General features: G+C 46.8%; 1 protein-coding gene across 2 annotated transcripts in view; it reads left to right on the forward strand.

The window, feature by feature from the left end:
• The first annotated feature begins 3,156 nt into the window (after positions 1–3,156).
• LOC125443456 (potassium voltage-gated channel subfamily A member 5-like) overlaps positions 3,157–20,252 on the forward strand; it is a 103,040-nt gene continuing 85,944 nt past the window's right edge. For both annotated transcript variants that reach the window (XM_048515582.1, XM_048515581.1), the window contains exon 1: positions 3,157–6,744. In XM_048515582.1, the coding sequence (XP_048371539.1) occupies positions 3,423–5,300 (1,878 nt within the window). In that variant the 5' untranslated portion in view covers positions 3,157–3,422 and the 3' untranslated portion in view covers positions 5,301–6,744. The remainder of the gene's footprint in view (positions 6,745–20,252) is intronic.

Genomic DNA, 20,252 nt, shown 5'->3' on the forward strand with positions numbered 1-20,252 from the left:
GGGCAGGAATGTCAGCAGTTGGCTCTCAAGGCTGTAGATACAGCTATGGATTCTACTGGTTCAAAGTCATTGAGAACAAAATCAGAACCATAGGATTTGATTTGGACAATGTTGGGACTGATAGTGAACTGCATATTTTCAATCAGATCCGCGAAAGACTGAGGGATCTGGAACATCATTGTTTCTATCCAACAAAGGCGGCTGTATGCTCTCCCCACTCCCTCGGAATACAACCAAGTTACAGAGCAAGAGCTAAATATCTCTCATCTCTGTTATCCATCAACCAACATCGTGCATTCATGCTAGCACGCCTCAATATTTTCCTATCAGCGGAAACCTCAGGGAGATACCTCCAGATCCCTAAACATCAGAGACTATGCCGTTGCGGATGTGGATCTATAGAAACCATAACTCATATTCTTCTGGAATGCTGTCTTCACAGTAACCTGCGCATGATTTTAATTCACCCTCTGCTGCTTTCAAGACTTGAGCACTCCAAGTTCCAGGCCACTCGCTTTCTGCTAAGTGACTGTAATCCATCAATCACGTTGGCAGTGGCTAAATTCTTGGAAAGCATTTTAAACACCCGTATTTAAATGTTTTAAAAGTTTTCTCTTTTAAATGGAAATAATTTATATGCCATTAAAGGTTAGAATGAAAAAATGAAAATGATACAGCTATGGATCAGAAGGTGGGCTGGGTGGCTGGGTGAAGGACATTTATTCCCAACCTGTGCCCCCCCTTTCTTTCCTTTGAACTGTGTGGTCCCACAACATCTGTAGACCTTGCTGTTCCCTTGTTGGACACTATCTGTTGTACATGTTATAATTTAGAACGCTGTATTTTAATGGGGTTTTTAGGAGTTTAATGTGAATAGAGCCTATTGATTTCTGGTTGTATATTGGTTATGTTGAATTGCTCTATCTGTTAATTTTATGTTGCACACTGCCCTGAGCCCTCCGGGGGAGGATGGTATTTAAACTCAATAAATAATAATAATAGTAATAATAATAATCCTTATTACCTACCTCATCTGAATATTTCCTGAGATGCATATAAACAGTTTCTGTGACATTCAGACTGTAGGCATAGGGGGAAAACGTGCCTCCAAAACTAGCACAAGAGCAAATCCAAGCTCAAGGGATGGACACAAGAGAAGCCATCCATGATACCTTGTTTGTAGTTCAGACCACAATGTTTCCTATCTTGGATGGGGCCCTTTGCCTAGAAATTGCCTTGCAATTTAGCAGACCAGGTGCTTGGGAGCAGCAGCAGCAGCAGAAGGCCCTTGCTATCACATCCTGCCTGTGAGCTCCCAAAGGCACCTGGTGGGCCACTGCGAGTAGCAGAGTGCTGGACTAGATGGACTCTGGTCTGATCCAGCAGGCTTTTTCTTATGTTATGTTCTTAAATGTTCCACTGAATCTCCTGTGATTTTTTTTATTCCTTATATTGATTCAACAACTGTAAGACAGGGTCACATGACCTCCTTGCTCCTGGAAACCAGTGCCTTTCCTACCTCCACCCACCGGGTGCAAGGCTAAACTGAGATTTGACCAGCAGTTCCCAGCTCGCTTAACGGCTACTATGTAAGCCGAGCAAGATGCTCAAGGGAAGGATTAAAAAGGAACCATTTTGTATGATGATGAATCACAGAATGCCCGGGAGGGAAGGAATCTGACTCGATACAGAAGCCTCTGTACTACCAGCCCTATCCAGAACTTGTTTTGTGTCGTGTTCCTCGTAGAACAGCTGCAAGAAGAGAAAGGAAGAAATCCGAAAGGACTAAAAAAAATCCACAGGAGATTCGGTGGAACATTTGCAGGGCTATCAGATGCGGAGTAACTTCAGCGTAATCTTCTCCGCATAGCAGTGTGCTGTCATTATCCTAATGTCTTTGGTGGGGATCAAATTCTAAGCAGGGGTTTATTGTAATGCCCCCACCCCCCATCTCTAAGCTTACTTAGTTACCGCTGAAATCAAAACCAGGTGAATGTTCCGAAAAGGAAACATTAATTCATGCTGGCCGTTCTGTTCATACACTCCGCTGTGCAAGTCTGCCAGCCTCCATGTGTGTAAAATCCTTTTAACAAATAATCCACGAACAGAGCCACGGCACTGTAATCTTCTACCGCGCTCTCTCGCTCTGCTGTGTGTTTGGGTGGAGGCATGTGCTTTGCGGGGTGGGGGAGAGGAATGTTTGTGCACGCAGGGAGGAGGGGAGGGAGGCAAAAGGACGCCTGTTCTTTTCAAAAAGAGACTCTGCAGATGCCAGGTTGGGTTTGGCAGGCCAGGGCAACCGCCCAGAGGCCTTTGTGGCAGTGATGCTCTGGCAGAGGCATCCATGCTGGCAAGAATGACAAAACCCGGATGCATTCCAGGGATCTCTGTGCAAGTGAAGCAGCCAGCGCGCATCCACTCGGGTTGCAAGAATGGGAGCTTCACGACTGCAGGCGTCTGGGACCAATTTCCCATCAGCCAAAGATGCAGCAATGGGAGGACTGCAGTCAGCCCATGTTGCAGACGACAAACCCCGAGCCACAGGGTCGCTTTCCACATTACTGTTCGCCATCGGGGCCAATTCATATTGCCCCCCGGCCAGGCCCCGCCATCTCTGCCCCCCCCCCGCGGGTGGGTGGGGGGGCTGCGCCACGTCCCTCCTGCGCAGAGAGCGAAGCATCCCCACACTCCCGCAGCCGCTCCAGCCCCCCCCCCCGGGAGGTGTCTCCCAGCGCGCCATCGATTGCCACTGGCATCCCCGCAAGTCCCCTTTGGGTGGCGCGCAGCCCCACGCTCTCCCTCCGTCCCTCCCCTCCCCCGTGCCAAGCCCTGCGCAGCCTGAGCCGCTTCCCCGTCTGCTGCGCGCCACCTTCCGCGGGTCCGGCAGGGAGCCCCGCTTGGCAACGGCCAGCCCTGCCCACCTGGGGACCCCGCTTCTCCAACCTGCCCAACAGGTGCATCCCACAGCCGCCTCGGAGGCGGGGCGGGAAAAGCCCCGGCGAGCCCCCCCCCCCCGCGTCTTCCCGTGCGCCCCTCCCTCGCTCGCTCGGCCTGCGCGCCAAGCCAACCGGCGCGTCTCCTCCGCCTCCTCGGGGCGGGCGCTCGGCTGGCTCGTGGCGCGCAGAGCCCGCGCTCGCCCCGGCGGTGGATGCAGCGCCAGCACCAGGGGCTCGAGACCAGCCGCCCGCCGGGGCCGCGCAGAGCCGGAATCCTCGCTTGACGTCAGCCCAGCCGCGGCGGCTTCCCCGGCGGGCGTCCCGGAGCGGGACCGGGAGGAGGAGGAGGCAGCGGCGGCCGGGGAGGCGCGCGGGGCGGCGCAGCATGCTGGTCGCCTCCCGGGGCCGGCGCCGTAGTCGTCGCTGCTGCCGCCGCTGCCGCTGCTGTCGGGGCCTCCTCCTGCTGCGCCGCCGCCGCCGCCGCCCATGGAGCTGGCGCTGGTAACGCTGGAGAACGGCGGCGCCACGGCCATCGGCGGCGAGGCGGGCGGCGGGCGGGCGCCGCGGCGCAGGGGTGACCTGCTGCAGCTGCCCCCGTCGGCCGCCTGGCTGAGCGAGTGCGGCGGCAAGGAGGGCTGCCCGCAGGCGGCGGCCGAGCGGGCCGAGCAGCAGGGCGAGGCGGCGGCCGGGGGGTCTTCGGTGCCCCCGCCGCCCCCGCCGGCGCCGGCGGTGCTGCCCCGCGGCCTCCTCCTGCGCCCGCCGCTGCCGCCGGCCGAAGAGGCGACGGTGGCGCCCGAGGAAGGCCACCACCGGCTGGGCATGGCCATGGCGCGGGGCCCGTCGTCCGCGGGCGGCCCGTCGTCGTCGTCGGCCGAGGAGGAGGAGGAGGAGGAGAGCGGCAGCGCCCTGCCCGGCCAGCAGCGGGTGCTCATCAACATCTCCGGGCTGCGCTTCGAGACCCAGCTGGGCACCCTCAACCAGTTCCCGGACACGCTGCTGGGCGACCCCCAGAAGCGCATGCGCTACTTCGACCCCCTGCGCAACGAGTACTTCTTCGACCGCAACCGGCCCAGCTTCGACGGCATCCTCTACTTCTACCAGTCCGGCGGCAAGCTGCGGCGCCCGGTCAACGTCTCCATCGACGTCTTCGCCGACGAGATCCGCTTCTACCAGCTGGGCGAGGAGGCCATGGAGCGCTTCCGCGAGGACGAGGGCTTCATCAAGGAGGAGGAGAAGCCCCTGCCCGCCAACGAGTTCCAGCGCCAGGTCTGGCTCATCTTCGAGTACCCCGAGAGCTCCAGCTCCGCCCGGGGCATCGCCATCGTCTCCGTCCTGGTCATCCTCATCTCCATCATCACCTTCTGCCTGGAGACCTTGCCCGAGTTCCGCGACGAGCGGGAGCTCCACGTGCCCCTGATCTCGCCCCTCAACGCCACCTCGGGGGAGGTCCCCCGGCAGCACCCCTCGCCCCCCAGCACCCTGACCGACCCCTTCTTCATCATCGAGACCACCTGCGTCATCTGGTTCACCTTCGAGCTGCTGGTGCGCTTCTTCGCCTGCCCCAGCAAGCCCGAGTTCTCCAGGAACATCATGAACATCATTGACATAGTGGCCATCATCCCCTACTTCATCACCTTGGGCACAGAGCTGGCGCAGGAGCAGCAGAAGAGGGAGCAGCCCGGCGCCGCCGGCAACGGGGGTCAGCAGCAAGCCATGTCCTTGGCCATCCTCCGGGTCATCCGCCTGGTGAGGGTCTTCCGGATCTTCAAGCTCTCCCGGCATTCCAAGGGGCTGCAGATCTTGGGGCAGACTTTGAAAGCTAGCATGAGAGAACTGGGGCTCCTCATCTTCTTTTTGTTCATCGGGGTGATCCTCTTCTCCAGCGCCGTCTATTTCGCTGAGGCCGATGACCCCGAGTCACATTTTTCGAGCATCCCGGATGCCTTCTGGTGGGCGGTGGTCACCATGACCACAGTGGGCTACGGAGACATGAGGCCTGTCACAGTCGGGGGCAAGATTGTGGGCTCCTTGTGTGCCATTGCGGGCGTGCTCACCATTGCCCTGCCCGTCCCTGTCATCGTGTCCAACTTCAACTACTTCTACCACCGAGAAACGGACCACGAAGAGCAGGCCATCCTGAAGGACGATCCTAGCAGTGCTCAAGGCAGCGCAGCTGGGGACTTGAAGAGGCGCATGAGCAAAAACTCTTTGGACAAATCTGTTGTGCACTTGGAGAACGCAGAAGGGGTCAACAACGGAACGGGATCAGTAGAGAAAGCCAATATTAAAGCTAAAAGCAACGTAGATCTCAAAAAATCTCTCTATGCACTCTGTCTAGACACCAATAGGGAAACAGACTTATAGGACACGAGACACCCATGGGGGTGTGGGCTGCTGTGATGGCATCATTGGGAAGGGTACCTAACACTGCCACTTAGTTAATTAAATTAGGATATATTTTAAATAGGGTAGCCGTACTAAAGAAACCTCCAGGAAAGGCAAGGGTTTTTTAAAAGAAAAATCTTTTCCCATGAGATGGAGAGTTCCTCCTGTTTACGAAACCAGATATGATCAAGCCGGCTTCACCTCCCCGAGGCTTTGATGCCCTTAACAAGTGCACTGAATGCTGTTTGCAGATGTTTATTTTAGTAAAGCAAAAATACCATACGTACGAAGTGGTTTCTAAACAGCTAATTTGTAGCACAATTTACTAGTCCACCCTCCCCTCTCCCCACAGTAAATGAATTATTTGTCGGTACTGTAGTTTTCAACCTGAAATATTTCTATTTTCTGTATGTGTCATTCTACTGATTGAAGGAAAAAAGGCACTTTTCTAGGACTCAGAGCTTCATGAAAGCTTTTAATGACTTTTACCTAAGGAACACATTCCCCGTCTTTTTTTTTTAAAGTACAGAATCAGTTTTCTCCTCTGTGATGTGAATGTGATACTTTCAGCCTTCTAGCAGAATACGTTTTTGTCGTCAAGAGTTGGGTTTTTGTTTTCTTGGTGAGCCTTAAATTATTAAAAACCCAGATCCGTTTCTTGATACGTACCTTTAATACTGTTATATTTCTGACAATACGAGTCATGTGCTTTTTATCCCAAGAAACAAAAATCTGTGGAGTTTTTTGTTCGTTTTTTTTAAGACATAGCTAGTATTTTCAAAGACCTTTTTTTAAAAATAAAAGAAAAGAAAATTGGAACATTATTTATTATTCTTATTATAAGTTTGGTCCAAGTGCACAACAGATCAAAGGCGCTGGGGATAAGAACAAGCGAGCGAACAAATACGTTCAGGCAGTCTTTTGGATTTGTGCGCTGCCTAGTACCATACATCAGTCCCAATGGGCATCCGCTTGGATAGATGTCTTGCCATTTTTAATGGCAGTATTTCCACAATGGAAGGCAAGAGAATCTATCACAGAAGGCAGTATGATTTCAGCAACACTCTTGCGGCTTAGGGTGTGGAGGGGGAGAGGGATCGTTGATTTGTCAAAATGGGATACGTTTTTCGGTTTGCACATGCTCCTGAACAAACTACATTCACCAAGGTGTGTGCTGCCTTACAGCAGCTAAGATAACAAGCTTGCGGAGCCAACAGCTGAACATGGGAAAAAAAACACACAAACCAGAGGTCTGTCTTGATCTTTCTGTTGTTGTCACGGCTGCCAAGGACCAAGTTCTCTGGGGTCTGTGTGATCGTTTTGTCCCTCTCTACTTTTTGGCAAGTTCCTGCTGCATCGGGAGTGGAGGTCTCTCTCCTTTGTACGGTGTGACACGAGTTCTGCCAGAGGATCAGCAATCAAGGTTAGTTTCTCCCTAATTCAGTGGTGTTCTTAATGCATTCACATGTGTGTGTTGGCATTGTGGGAAAGCTTTCAAGCTGAAGGGTGGCGAGGGTAAAACAACCAATTTTTTGTCTATAAAGCTTCAGGCTGAAAAATACAAGCATTCTCCTTTTTTTAAGCTGATGATCGTGTATGATCTGATCTGCCAGGTTGCTCTGGGTAGAACTGTCACTCCAGACTGAGGGCTAGCATATACAATCAGTGGAATCAAGTTCAGCTTTCTATATAGATTGTACCACTTGCAGCTGCAGGTGGAGTGTTGCATGTGTGAATGAAACCAAACATTCTGATGTAGAAAAATTGCATATCAGGGAAAAGATGAACGGAGTGCTTCCTTCTAATATCCTGGTTTTCCACAAGCAGGGATGACTTTTAAGAAGAGAATTCAAACATGCAACCCCCCTCCTTTAGTTTGAAGTGGTACAATCTGAGAAAAAAAATACCTGCTGGTTATATAAATTGACCCTCAGTGTGGCCGATGGCATACATCCTCCTCTTGCTCCAAAGTTGCACATGAAATGGGCCAGTTTTTGCAGATAAACTCATAACAGCTACCAACCCTCAACATTTTTCACTAGTCTTCTCGTCACATATCCCAGTGTTATTAGGTAGCTGTGAACTAAAAGAACCTGCTTTTTCAAAGCTTTCTTGCCTGGTTGTCTGGAAGTTATTTTATGCATTCAGACAACTAAGCCTGTGATAATTTGCAAGTACCTACCTGGTTGTCCTCAGAAAGAATGGGGTTTTGCTTCGAATGGTGTTACAAACCCTGTTCTCCTTACTCTGTTTCTGCCATAAAAGGGACAGTTGGATTGCCCATCAAGTGATTTCTTTTTCCACTGGTGCATAAAAAGTGCACATTCTCCATCTTGAAATAATGTTAATCTAGGTCAGCGTTTTCCAGCTTGTGGATCCCGATCCAAAAGTGAGTTGTGATGCCTCTGAATCCGGATCCCAGAGTTATGCAGTTTTATTGATTTGGGGATCATCATAACAACAAAAAAAATCAGGGAGCCATTAATCTAGGCCAGTGGTGGCGAACCTTTGGCACTCCAGATGTTATGGACTACAATTCCCATCAGTCCCTGCCAGCATGGCCAATTAGCCATGCTGGCAGGGGCTGATGGGAATTGTAGTCCATAACATCTGGAGTGCCAAAGGTTCGCCACCACGGATCTAGGCAAAGATGGGAGAGGGGATGTTCCAGAACTCATACAAACATCTTAAAGAAACCTGGCTGAATCCAACCAATTATTTGCTATTTAAATGTTAAGCAAAAAACCTGATTGTGTCTTCCTCCTTCCCTTGAGATGGGTGAGGGATATCCTGTTCTAGATTGACAGGGATTGCTCATTCATGTAAAAGGGCTCAGCTGAACATGTCTCTGAGTATTAGAATTAATATGGTAAACTTGGAACAAGGTTTTCCTGGCAATAACAGCACACTATTTTTCTTCATTTTGCCCATCTGGTACTGAGGTCAAATAGATGTCAATTGCCAAAGTTTTGTTTTTGTTTGATATGGAAATGTCTCCAATTTACTAGATCAAAATTATGAGAAGGACCATTGTTTATAGCATATGGGTATCATGAAATATGGCTGGTTCCAGGAATCTGTCCCAATGATTATTTCTGTGGAGCTACACAGTAATCTTGATCATTTCACCCCCAACTCAAAACCTAGAAGTGCGACTGACAAAAGAAATACAGTATGTATTACATCACTATACTTTAGGCTTCTAGGTTCGAAGAAAATGACTATTGTCATTGTGCTGTTAGAGTCTTCATCATGTGGATTCTCACTATCTTGGTGTGCAGCGTTCTATTTCTCTCTATTCACTTGAAATTGGGGTCTTGACAGACCTCAGTGTCCTTTTAGTGGTACATCACATAAGAAAACATGTGACTGAAGTATTAAAACTGCAGAACAATGAACCCCTTTATTGTAAGTGACATAGAAAGGGACACGGTCACGGAGAGGTTTTTTTGTAGTTGAGGATTCCTTTTCAAGGAACTCGCAAGTCCCCTCCAACCCCTAAATAGGCAAGGATTTTTCTGGTTTCCCCCACTTCGGTTCAAGGACTAGATTGGTAAGGACCTAAAACACCCCCCCCCCCCAACCCGAACTCCCACTTTAGTCAGTGTGCATGGCCAAATATGCTGTGTGGCCAAATATGAGGCATGAAGGACCATGCAGAGGGAACAGAAAATACTAATTTATTAATTAACTGCTGTAACAATTGAATAAGTGAAAGAACCGTTATGAAAACAGGGCGGATGAACACACAGTGTGCTACGAGCACACCAGGTAAAATGCTCATTGAAAGAAGCTGGCCAGAAAACAAAGTTCCCTATCACAATTAGTAGGATTGCCGACCTGCAAATTTCCCAATATTACAACTGATCTCCAGGTGACAGAAATCGATTCCCCTGAGAAAATGGCTACTTTACAAAGTGGATTCTATAGCATTATTATCCCTCCCTAAACCTTGCCTGCCCCAGGTCTAACTCCTGAATTGCCAGGAATTTCTCAACTTGTAGCTGGCAACTCTAACAGTTAACCTATTGCAGTGGTGGCGAACCTATGGCACTCCAGATGTTCATAGACTACAATTCCCATCAGCCAATTGGCCATGCTGGCAGAGGCTGATGGGAGTTGCAGTCCATGAACATCTGGAGTGCCATAGGTTCGCCACCACTGACCTATTGGATCTCCACCACTGTTTCAATATCTGATCCCCACTAGGTAAGTCTCAATCCCACTTTGGGGTGAGGGATCTGCTCCTTGTAACAGCAACCTTGCTACAGCCTAGATTCTGGGACTGAATGTTTTATATTCTTTCTCTCAAGACTCCACCTCCTCAACAACGATTGGCTTACTTTTACCCTCCAATTCCACCAGCTTTGTTCTGCTGCTTCCCTTGGCCTATCTGTTGTTTCTTCCTTGTCCTGTCATCTTACTCTCTGTACTGTGATTCATTTAGGATTAGAATAGAATAGAATAGAATCTTTATTGGCCAAGTGTGATTGGACACACAAGGAATTTGTCTCCGGTGCATATGCTCTCAGTGTACATAAAGTTGATTAGAATTGATTGAGTTGATTAGAATTGATTGTCGTTGATATTATAATTTTTACAAACATAACTTTACTCCCGTTGGGACCATGGCAACTTAGGAACAACCCTAAACAGGGCTACCTAGAAGTAAATCCCATTCTATGTATTGTCGAAGACTTTCAGGGCTGGATTCAATTGGTTGTGGAGGGTTTTCTGGGCTGCGTGGCCGTGGTCTGGTGGATCTCGTTCCTAACATTTCGCCTGCATCTGTGGCTGGCATCTTCAGAGGTGTATCACAGATGCAGGCGAAACGTTAGGAACAAGATCCACCAGACCACGGCCACACAGCCCGGGAAACCCACCACAACCGAATCCCATCCTACTCAGCGAGGGTTAGTCCTACTAAAAATGGGGTGCTGTGCTGACATCACACCAGTGGCAAAAGATCTATTTTGCAAATCTATTTCATTTATTTTAAACGTATCACAAAGCTAGAAAAAAACGAGAGTTTCTAAAACGGTGAGGTTAAAGGTGGCTGCCACTCGTGTATTTCACTGAATTTTTGCAAGTACATGGTTATAGCTTGCCTTTCTTCCAAGCAACTCAGGCTTTTCACCCCCTTTATCATTGTTATACCTCTGTGAGGTAGGTTAGACTGGGAGAGAATGAGCAGCCCAAGTTCTCTAAGGAACTTGTTAGCATAGTGTTAAGAAATGAACTATATCATAACCCATCAACACTTTTTGACCTTTCTGGACTCCAGACAGAAGTGAAAACACCAATTCATGCGGAAGCGTTGCTGTCTGTAGGAGGCAGATAGATGGCAGAACAAATTAGAGGATCCTCACTATGTGTCTAGAAGATTGGTTTACTTTTTACAAGATTGCCATGACGAGGGGCCACATTTAATTTTTCCTGTGAAATGTATGTTCATTTTGTTTCAAAGAAGTATGCTCTCAACTCAGCAATTATATTTAACTGGAATCTGATCTGTCAGTGAAGGATGCTACACATTTGAGATGTTTTTGGAGGCATATATGACATGGAGATGTACAGCGCATTCATGTTTCCTGAGTTGCTCCATTCCAAGCCTCTTGATTTCAGAAGCATTGATGGTTTCAGTCTTTACTGGACTTCAGAGGAAAAGCAAAATTCCAAGAAACAGTCAAGATATAGAGCTAACCAATTGAAGATAGACATTGACTGAGAATCTATCCTGTACCCAGTTAGTGTGGCACAGAGAAAGCCACACCTTCGTGTATGCCCTGGATTGACCAAAGGTAGCCTGATCTTGTCAGATCTCAAAAGCTAAGCTGGGTCAGTCCTAGCTAGTATTTGGATGGGAAATCTCCAAGGAACACCAAGGTCATGAGGCAGAGACAGGCAATGGCAAACAACTTCAGAACATCTCTTACCTTGAAAGCCCTACATCAGTGGTTCCCAGCCTGGGATAATTGTACCCTCAAGGTACACACCAGAGCATTTGGAGATATGTGAAAAAATTATGTAATGGGTTTGCTAATAAAGTAAAGTTTCCCCTTCAGTCGTGTTCGACCCTGGGGTACCACTGCAAGCAGTGATTTCATAGGCAAGCCGTTTTTGTGGGGTAGTTTGCCATTGCTTTCCCCAGCTATTCTTTACCCCCTAGCTATGTGCTACTCATTTACTGACCAAGGAATGGATGGATGGCTGAGTTGACCATGAGCCAGCTGCCAGGATATCTGACCCACAGGGGGTTCGAACTCCTGACTGTGTGAGTGGCAGTGCAAGCACTTAACCACTATGCCACACGGCTCCTGGGTTTGCTAATAAGGGGGTACAATTTTAGGGAAATGGGTTGCCAAGGGGTACGCAAGTGAGGAAGGGTTGGGAACACTGCCCTATGGGGTTGCTGTACGTCCATGACGTGATGGGGAAAAAAAGTTTTTGCAAAGTAGTCACTTTAGCAACCAAAAAGTTTTCTGCAACACAGCTTGCCAATGCCATGGTATCCCTACCAGATGCTCTTAGCGAACAGTCCTTTTGTGAGAAAGTTTCTGGAAGTTCATCATTTATAGAGGATGGCACACTTTTACTAACCGCAATAGCTGCCCGATGCCATTGTTTACCTGTGTCTTCTCAAATCTAATGCTGGAACGAACAAATGGATGGTTTGTGGGTCGAAGATTATGGACGGGTAATTACAGAAAACAGACTTAACATTCTGTAACAACGGAAACAGCACCAACAGTTCCACATCTCAGCGCCTTCAGGTGCAAGTGTCAGAACAATCTGGGAGCGCTCGGTGCAGTTGTCAAAAACATAGTGTTCGGTGGCAGGCAAACATTGTTATAACGTCAGCTGAACTGAATTGCCAGCACCCTCTCAGGGATCTCGCTGCTGAAACACAATAGTAACTATCTTTGGTTGCATTGTTTTATATTATATATTGAGGTTTACATTTTACCAAGTGGTATATTCAATGAGCAGTGCTCTTAAAGAAGTTGTAAATGTGTCTTTTAAGCTCAAGAATCTGTTCCTACATAATGCCTTGTATGGGCTCCTTACCAAATAGAAACCATATTATACCATTTTGAAAATAACGGTTATGTTTTGAAGAAAAACCAATCACTGTTCAAGTTTTCCTAATGAAATTGCTTCAAGGAGACTTAAGGTGTAACCTTGGGGTGGGAGGAACTCCTCAGGAGGTAGCATGACCCCCTTGGCTCATTCCGCACATGCAGAATAATGCACTTTCAGACTGCTTTCAGTGCTCTTTAAAGCTGACACCTAGGCCACATACCATCCAACGAGACTCGCCATGCCTCCCTTTCCAGGGGAGAGGGAATTTTAAATCTGGAATATCGGGCGCCAACCATATATTATTGAGACTGTGTAAACTAAATTTCTCGCTGCTTTTAAATGTTTAAATGTCTGCTTTATCGCTGCTTTTAAATGTTTTATCGCTGCTTTTAATTGTTTAAATGTCTAATTGTTTATATTGTCATTTTATCTGCTGTACACCGCCCAGAGCCCTCCGGGGATGGGGCGGTATAAAAGCCTAATAAATAAATAAATAAATAAAATAAAATCCACTTGCAAACAGTTGTGAAAGTGGTTTGAAAACGCATTATTTTGCGTGTGCGGAAGGGGCCCTTGTTAGTGTAAATTCTATTCATGATGCCATATGGGGCATTGATGCTGGGGGCACTAATGGTGATGTTGGGGAGACGCATGGCATTATGACACCTGGGCACCAATGCAGCCATGGCGCTGGCACTTCCCTGATTCAGGAGCCTGCGCTGGCGCTGAAGACGACATTCCTGTGAGTGAAGCTGGTTTCAGTAGGCGTCCTGAATCCTTTTGCCCTGAGGGGAAACCTTCCATGTATTGATAACTATGTGTGTGTTTCCCCATCCGGGGAAGTAGTGTTGTATAATGAGCAGAGAATCAAATTAGGGTCTGGGAGGACCAGGTTCAAATCTGTTTTCTGCCATCGAAGCTTGCTGGGTGACCTTGGGTCAGCTTAGAATTAGGATCTCCACATCTGGGAATTGAGTTCAGAGTATGGAATTTGCAGCGCAAGCCTGAAAGCAAGCGTAATTATTGGAGTGGATCTGGGAAGAGCATAAGGAAAATGTAACGTATCCCTTTCTGCAAAAATCACTGAAAACATTTCTAAAATATTTTCAATCTCCCCCTTCAGCACAATGTATTCTCGCTCTCGCCCCCTCAAAACAATCCATGGCCGCCATTACACGAGTCCCCCCCTTTTTTAGTTCATCGGATGAATTGATGCTTCAACGCTGCACAGCTTTGTGTAGCGTTCTCCATACCTCTTATAATTGATCCCTTGAAGATGACCCTTTCCCAAAATGAAAAAAAACCCACACAAAACCCTCACAGAATGAGCAAATAAACAGGCCGGGGGCGGGGGGGGGGGAATGGACAGTGAGCTCAAGAAAATGACGCCAGTGAGGAAGTTTGGGAAAGGCAGAGAGGTGTGGAAAAGGGTTTAAAGAGATACACACAGCAAGGAAGCCATTTTGAAAACATTTCAGCCTCAAGAATCGTTTTAAGATGGGATTCATTTGAAACATTCTGAGACTGGAAATAAAATGTTTTGGAAACCAAAGGGGGTAAAAACCATGTGGAACTCCATGGATGAAAGGTTTTATTTCCTGCCTCAAAATGCTTTAAATGAATTGTGTGGGAAGGACCATAGTTTGGTCCTGCCATAACCTGGATGACCCAGCTGGTCAGATTTTGCCAGCTCTCTGAAGCTATACCAGGGTAGCTCTGGTTAGTACTTAGATGGGAGACCACCAAGGAAGTCCAAGATTGTTATGCAGATTGCAGAGGCGGGCAGTGGCAAACCACCTCTGTTTATCTCTGGCCTTGAAAACCTTGGAGTAGTCATAAGTCAACTACAACTTGATGGCATTGTCCACCACCACTTGGGTCCTCAGAATAAATAATCCTTAAAGTAATAATTTTCTGTAAGAGTGAAATGTGCCTCAGGAAAGGTACGTCTCAGCTATCAAATCTCTGGGGAAGATTCATATTGGTCCAGTAGGAGCAAAGTGTTCATAATATGCAGTTAGCCAACATGTTGCTGTTTCAAAGATCCCAGAAAGCAAGGCCCCTTCCGCACACGCAAAATAATGCATTTTCAAACCACTTTCACAACTGTTTGGAAGTGGATTTTGCCATTCCGCACAGCTTCAAAGAGCACTGAAAGCAGTTTGAAAGTGCATTATTCTGCATGTGCGGAATGAGCCCAAGAAACTTCTATATACATCTGAAACAATAATGGCTATAATTCTGATTAACTCTGAACAGACTAGAGCGATGTACAACAAAACTAACTCTCAAGTTTATTCTTCATTGAATATTTTTAAAGTAAAGATTCGTAATTCATAGAGCTAGCTATATACCACAGAGGGTACATTAGTCAGCTATTCCTGGCGGGTTACATATAAATGTTTACTTTAATATGTAATTTATACCATTTTCCGTGCTATATTTTCTTTCTTAAGAAAAGCAGAGTAGTGGATACAGAATTCAAACTGTGTAGGAGGCTGCTGTTGTCTGGAAGTTTGCCTTCTCAAGAATTTTACCTACCAGTTTGCAATCTTATAAATCCGTGGTGGCGAACCTTTGGCACTCCAGATGTTATGGACTGCAATTCCCATCAGCCCCTTTGAGCATGGCCAATTGGCCATGCTGGCGAAGACTGATAAGGGAGAGTAGCAATCCATAACATCTGGAGTGTAATTTCCTGTTATAAATTATCTACATTCCAGAGAGATAGCCATGCTAAAGTCTGCTACTGCCCAAGCAACTGTGACTAGCCCATGATCACCTGACAAACTTCGCATGTAGGAGTGGGGAAACAAACCTTGTTCACCAGATTGTTCACAGCTATCAACTATCTGGTGAACATCCAGCTAATAGTCGTATCTTCAGAACATATCTAATAAATAATGGAATGACATCAGAATTCATCTGTGAGAATTCTGAGGAGAATTTATGGGAGCAAATTATGGGAGCAGTTCTGTTTCCCATTTAACATACTGACTCTCTGGCTCAGGCAGAGGGAAGGATTTTTATAGTGGTGAGTGTGAGAAAGGTTAGACTCTTGGCTTTTGAACACGAATGTATGTTGCCTGGTGCCAAGTCAGGCCACCGGTCTATCAGGATCAGCACTGTCTACTGTTACCAATAGCAGCTGTCTAGGGTTTCAGACAGAGGTCTTTTACATCACCTCCTGCCTGATCCTTTTAACAGGAGATGTGGGGAACTGAACCAGGGACGTTCTGCATGCCAAGTAGATGCTGTACCACTGAGCCATAGCACCTCACTCATAAGGGTATGCATTTGGATATACTAAACTGAAAAAAGCTGGAGAAAAGCCGTTTTGGCTTTTTTTTAGCTGAAAAAAGAGGCACAATTTTAGCGGAGCTGAAAATGCAAAGCCAAAAAAATTAGCATATTTGGTGTTTCAGGTCCATTATCTTTGCAGATCCCAGGGAAAGGGGACGGTTTTTTTGAGACTGAGCCAGCAAATTTGCAGCGTACCTGCAAGTGAAAGTACCCCTGAGTTTGGGAAGATTGGGTCAAGGAGTCCAATTTTATGGGCTCCCAAAGAGGGTGCCCCCATCTGAGCTCCATTGGAAACAATGGAGAAAAAATTGAGTGCCCATAAAACTGTGCCCTCTGACCAAATCTTCATCAAACTTGGGGGTTTATGTAAGGAGAGCCACCAGCTGAACTGCAGATTTGGTGCACCTACATTAAAAAAAAATAACTCCCCCAGAGCCCCACAAAGTTTCCCCCTTAACTAACATTGAGGTAGAGCTTTGGCACTCCAGATGTTGTGGACTACAATTCCCATCAGCCCCTGCCAGCATGGGAATTGTAGTCCATAACATTTGGAGTGCCAAAGGTTCGCCACCACGGAGCTAGACTGTAGCTGCAGATGACTTTTCTCACAAGGTCCCTAAGTTTGGTGATGACTGGGTCAAGGAGTCCAATTTTATGGGCTCCCAAAGAGGGTGCCCCCATCTGTGCTCCATTGGAAACAATGGAAGAAAATGTAGGTGCCCAAATAACTCCCCCAGAGCACCACAGATTTCCCCCATTAACTAACATAGAAGCCATTCCCTTTAACTTTTAAAGAGATCAGCTTCCATAGAACTCTGTGACGAATCTTTCCAGAGCTCTTTGTGGGAGGGCTGTTTTTCAAGGGAGAGGCACCAAATTTTCAGAGCTGCAGGTGCCTCTCAGGAGAACTGCCATGTTTGGTGAATATTGGGTCGGGTGTCCAATTTTATGGGACCCCAAATGAAGGAAAGCGGGGCACCTGTAAAATTGGATCTCCTGATGCAAACTTAACCCCCAAAAGCCTCACAAAGACTCCCCAAAGAGTGCAGTGTTGCCGAAAAATGTTCCTACCATTGCTAGAAGGGAGTCATGAAATTTTAGACTGAGAATCGAGCTGAAACTAATTTTACCACAAAAGCTTCCCATAGGGTTTAACAGATCCGAAAATTGTCAGATATTTGAGAAAAAATTCAGAATCCCATATCTGTAAAGGAATTGACTTTTCCTCCCCAGATTTTCTTTAAAATGCTGGGTTTATTAAACCTGAAACCGAAAAAATGTCACCCCCCCCAAAGGGTGCACACTTCTAACTACTCACTTGCATTCTAAAATGAATGCACCATCTTAGTTTTAACAGAGTTATTGTTGGATCTTGAAAAACTGTTCCACTAGCAAAGGTGCTTTCTTCTGGCAGAAGGAGCCTTCCTCTAACAGAAGAGCGCTAGAGCAGTGGTGGCGAACCTTTGGCACTCCAGATGTTATGGACTACACTTCCCATCAGCCCCTGCCAGCATGGCCAATTGGCTGATGGGAAGTGTAGTCCATAACATCTGGAGTGCCAAAGGTTCACCACCACAGCGCTAGAGGAATGGATCTGCGAATCCCAACCCTCAACTGTGCATTAAACAATGCTAAATTTTTAAGGTGCCACAGAAATCTAAGCTGCCTTCCTTTCTGGAATTCTTAATGCACACATGTATGAATGTATTCATCCAAAACAAATTGTACCCTCGGGTTGAGGACTGGAAAAGAAGGTTTACATTTAAGCATTGCAATTTAAGGCATCGCAGCGCTGTTCAGGGATGGGGGGGAGGGGGGGAGAATGAGAACTCTCTCCAGCCAAAGATAATCACTTTCTCATCATTACTGATTTCCCACAGAAGAGATTTAAGCTTATGTTCAATTTACTTAGTGAATCAGTAGGGAATGCACATCTCTGATTGGATCGTGTCCTTCAACTCTTAAGCAGCAGGGCCACAGGTTTAGGTGCCCAGGAAACAAACAGCATGAGTGTTTTAAAGCCCCAATTGTTCTACTGTCACAAAAGCCATGAAGTCTGCACGAAGTTTGCTTAGGCTCATTCCGCACACGCAAAATAATGCACTTTCAAGCTGCTTTCACAACTGTTTTTGCCATTCCGCACAGCTTCAAAGAGCCCTGAAAGCAGCTTGAAAGTGCATTATTCTGCGTGTGCGGAATGAGCCTTAGTGAGGCTCATTCAGTGGATATTCCCCTGAATAACACCGGCTTACAGACTTATTGTTAAGAGCATGGAAGTCTAAAAAGCACTTTGACTATTCGGAGATGGTTATAGAAAGGAAGGGAAGGGAAGTGGCATGCTATATAGCCCAATCTTGTCAAATCTCGGAAGCTAAGCAAGGTTTGTTTATTTAATTTATATCTCACATTCTTTCCCCATAGGGGACTCAGGGTGGCTTACATTTAAAAATGCATTTAAAACAGAATCAAATACAAATAAAATAGCAATAAAAGCAATAAACAGGACTTGATACTTGGGAGACCAGCAAGGAAAATTCTGCAGGGTAAACCAATGGTAAACCACCAGGTGCGTAGCTGCAATGGGGGCATCTGGGGCGCCATTGCAGTGATGTGGGGAGGCAGGGGAGGGGCAGGGCATTTCGGGGGCGGGGAGGGTGCACATGGGCAGTTCATGCCCCGGGCGCAGTTCCCCCTCCGTTCGTCACTGCAAATCACCTCTGCTTCTCATTTGCCTTTAAAGCCCCTTGCTGGGGTTATCATAAGGAAACTTCAACTTGACAGCACCCGCATAGAAAGAAAACTTTCTGTGGTTCCAAGGGATCATTACAGATTTTGGCAACTTGGTACATGTTTCTTATGGTACCATCCTGAGCAGAGAGATATATTTCTAAGCCTGCTGAAGTTACTGAGTATAGAAGGGTATAACTGCTTAGGTTGGTTGACACTGCAAATATCTTAGAACATAGGTGTCAAACTCACAGCCCTCCAGATGTTATGGACCACAGTCCCCATCATCCCCTGCCAGCATGATGCTGGCAGGGGATGATGGGAACTGTAGTCCATAACATCTGGAGGGCTGCGAGTTTGACACCTGTGCCTTAGAAGTTTGTCATGGTTAGATTAATGTAATGTGCTCCACATCAGATTGCTCCGGAAACAGGAGCTGGTCCAGAATGTGGCAGTCTGACTGTTGTCAGGGGTTGGGCAATGACAGAATGTCACCATTTTGAAACAACCGCACTGGCTGCCATAGGATTGTCATATTTCTAGCTGTGGAAGGTGCTCTCCCAGCAAAATCAGCTGTTGTCTATCAGAACCTGAGAGGAAATGGGGGCAAAAAGTGGAAGTGACATCATGACATTGAGGCAGATGTTTTAGGATTTGTCAAAACTCTAGACTGTTTGTTTCCCCGTTCAATTCAAGATACTGTTTAAAGCCTTTCACAGCCTGAGAGCCACATATCTAAGGGTCTGCCTCCTTCCATGTCTTCCTGTGGGCCAACTGCACTCTTCTGGCTGCTACCTGCTGGCTGTTACCACACTTATGGTGTCTCATCTGGCATCAATTGGAAAATCGGTCCTTTTCATCTGTGGAATGGAGAGCCAGCATGGAGTAGTGGTTAAGAGCAGGCGGATTCTAATCTGGAGAACTGGGTTTGATTCCCCACTCCTCGCCCTGAGTGGCTGAGGCTTATCTGGTGAACCAGATGTGTTTCTGTACTCCTGCATTCCTGCTGGGTGACCTTGGGCTAGTCACAGATCTTCAGAACTCTCTGAGCCCCACCTGCCTCACAAAGTACCTGTTGTGGGGAGAGGAAGGGAAAGGAGCTTCTAAGCCATCTTGAGTCTCCTTACAGGAGAGAAAGGTGGGGTATAAATCCGAACTCTTCTTCCTTGGAGAGGTGAGGAGTGACCTCTCATTAGAGATCTTTAGAAGGGACTGCATGGTTTGTTTGTATGCCAAGGTCTTAGATGGGCCATGAATAACTGGCAACTTTTACAAGGAGGAAACTATTTGGTGTTTGCCAATTTATGTTTGTTTTAACTTGTGTTTGAATTATTACTGTAATTATTAAACATTAATAATCATTAAGGCATTTTGAGCCAAGAGGAATGGTAAAGTATAAGTAGTTTAACAAACAAATAGATAAACACCCACTATCGGTAGATAGATAAATATAGACAAATAGATAAATAGACAATAAATACACAAATAGATAAAAACCTACCTTTTTAATCAGGAGCAACCAGGAGGCTGAATTCATCTTCACTGGCCATTAACACCACACTGAGACACTCTCAGCCTCTGTAGACTTATAAAGGCATTTGGTGAAGGAGACTTTCAGCTTAGTTCAGCTTCTTCCCACTTCTGATCCTCAGTGTGATTCTTAACACCTTTTGTTTCCCATTCCCACATGCATTTATCACAGCTGCAATAAACATAACATTTCAAAATATTTTTAAGAGGAAGGTGTCACCATGTCACCTGATCGGATTGGGAATGACTATAGCGGCAGTACGGAGTAAACTTCGACGTCAGAACAAC

Source organism: Sphaerodactylus townsendi, linkage group LG14 (assembly GCF_021028975.2).
Source record: "Sphaerodactylus townsendi isolate TG3544 linkage group LG14, MPM_Stown_v2.3, whole genome shotgun sequence".
In the NCBI taxonomy this organism is placed as follows: Eukaryota; Metazoa; Chordata; class Lepidosauria; order Squamata; family Sphaerodactylidae; genus Sphaerodactylus; species Sphaerodactylus townsendi.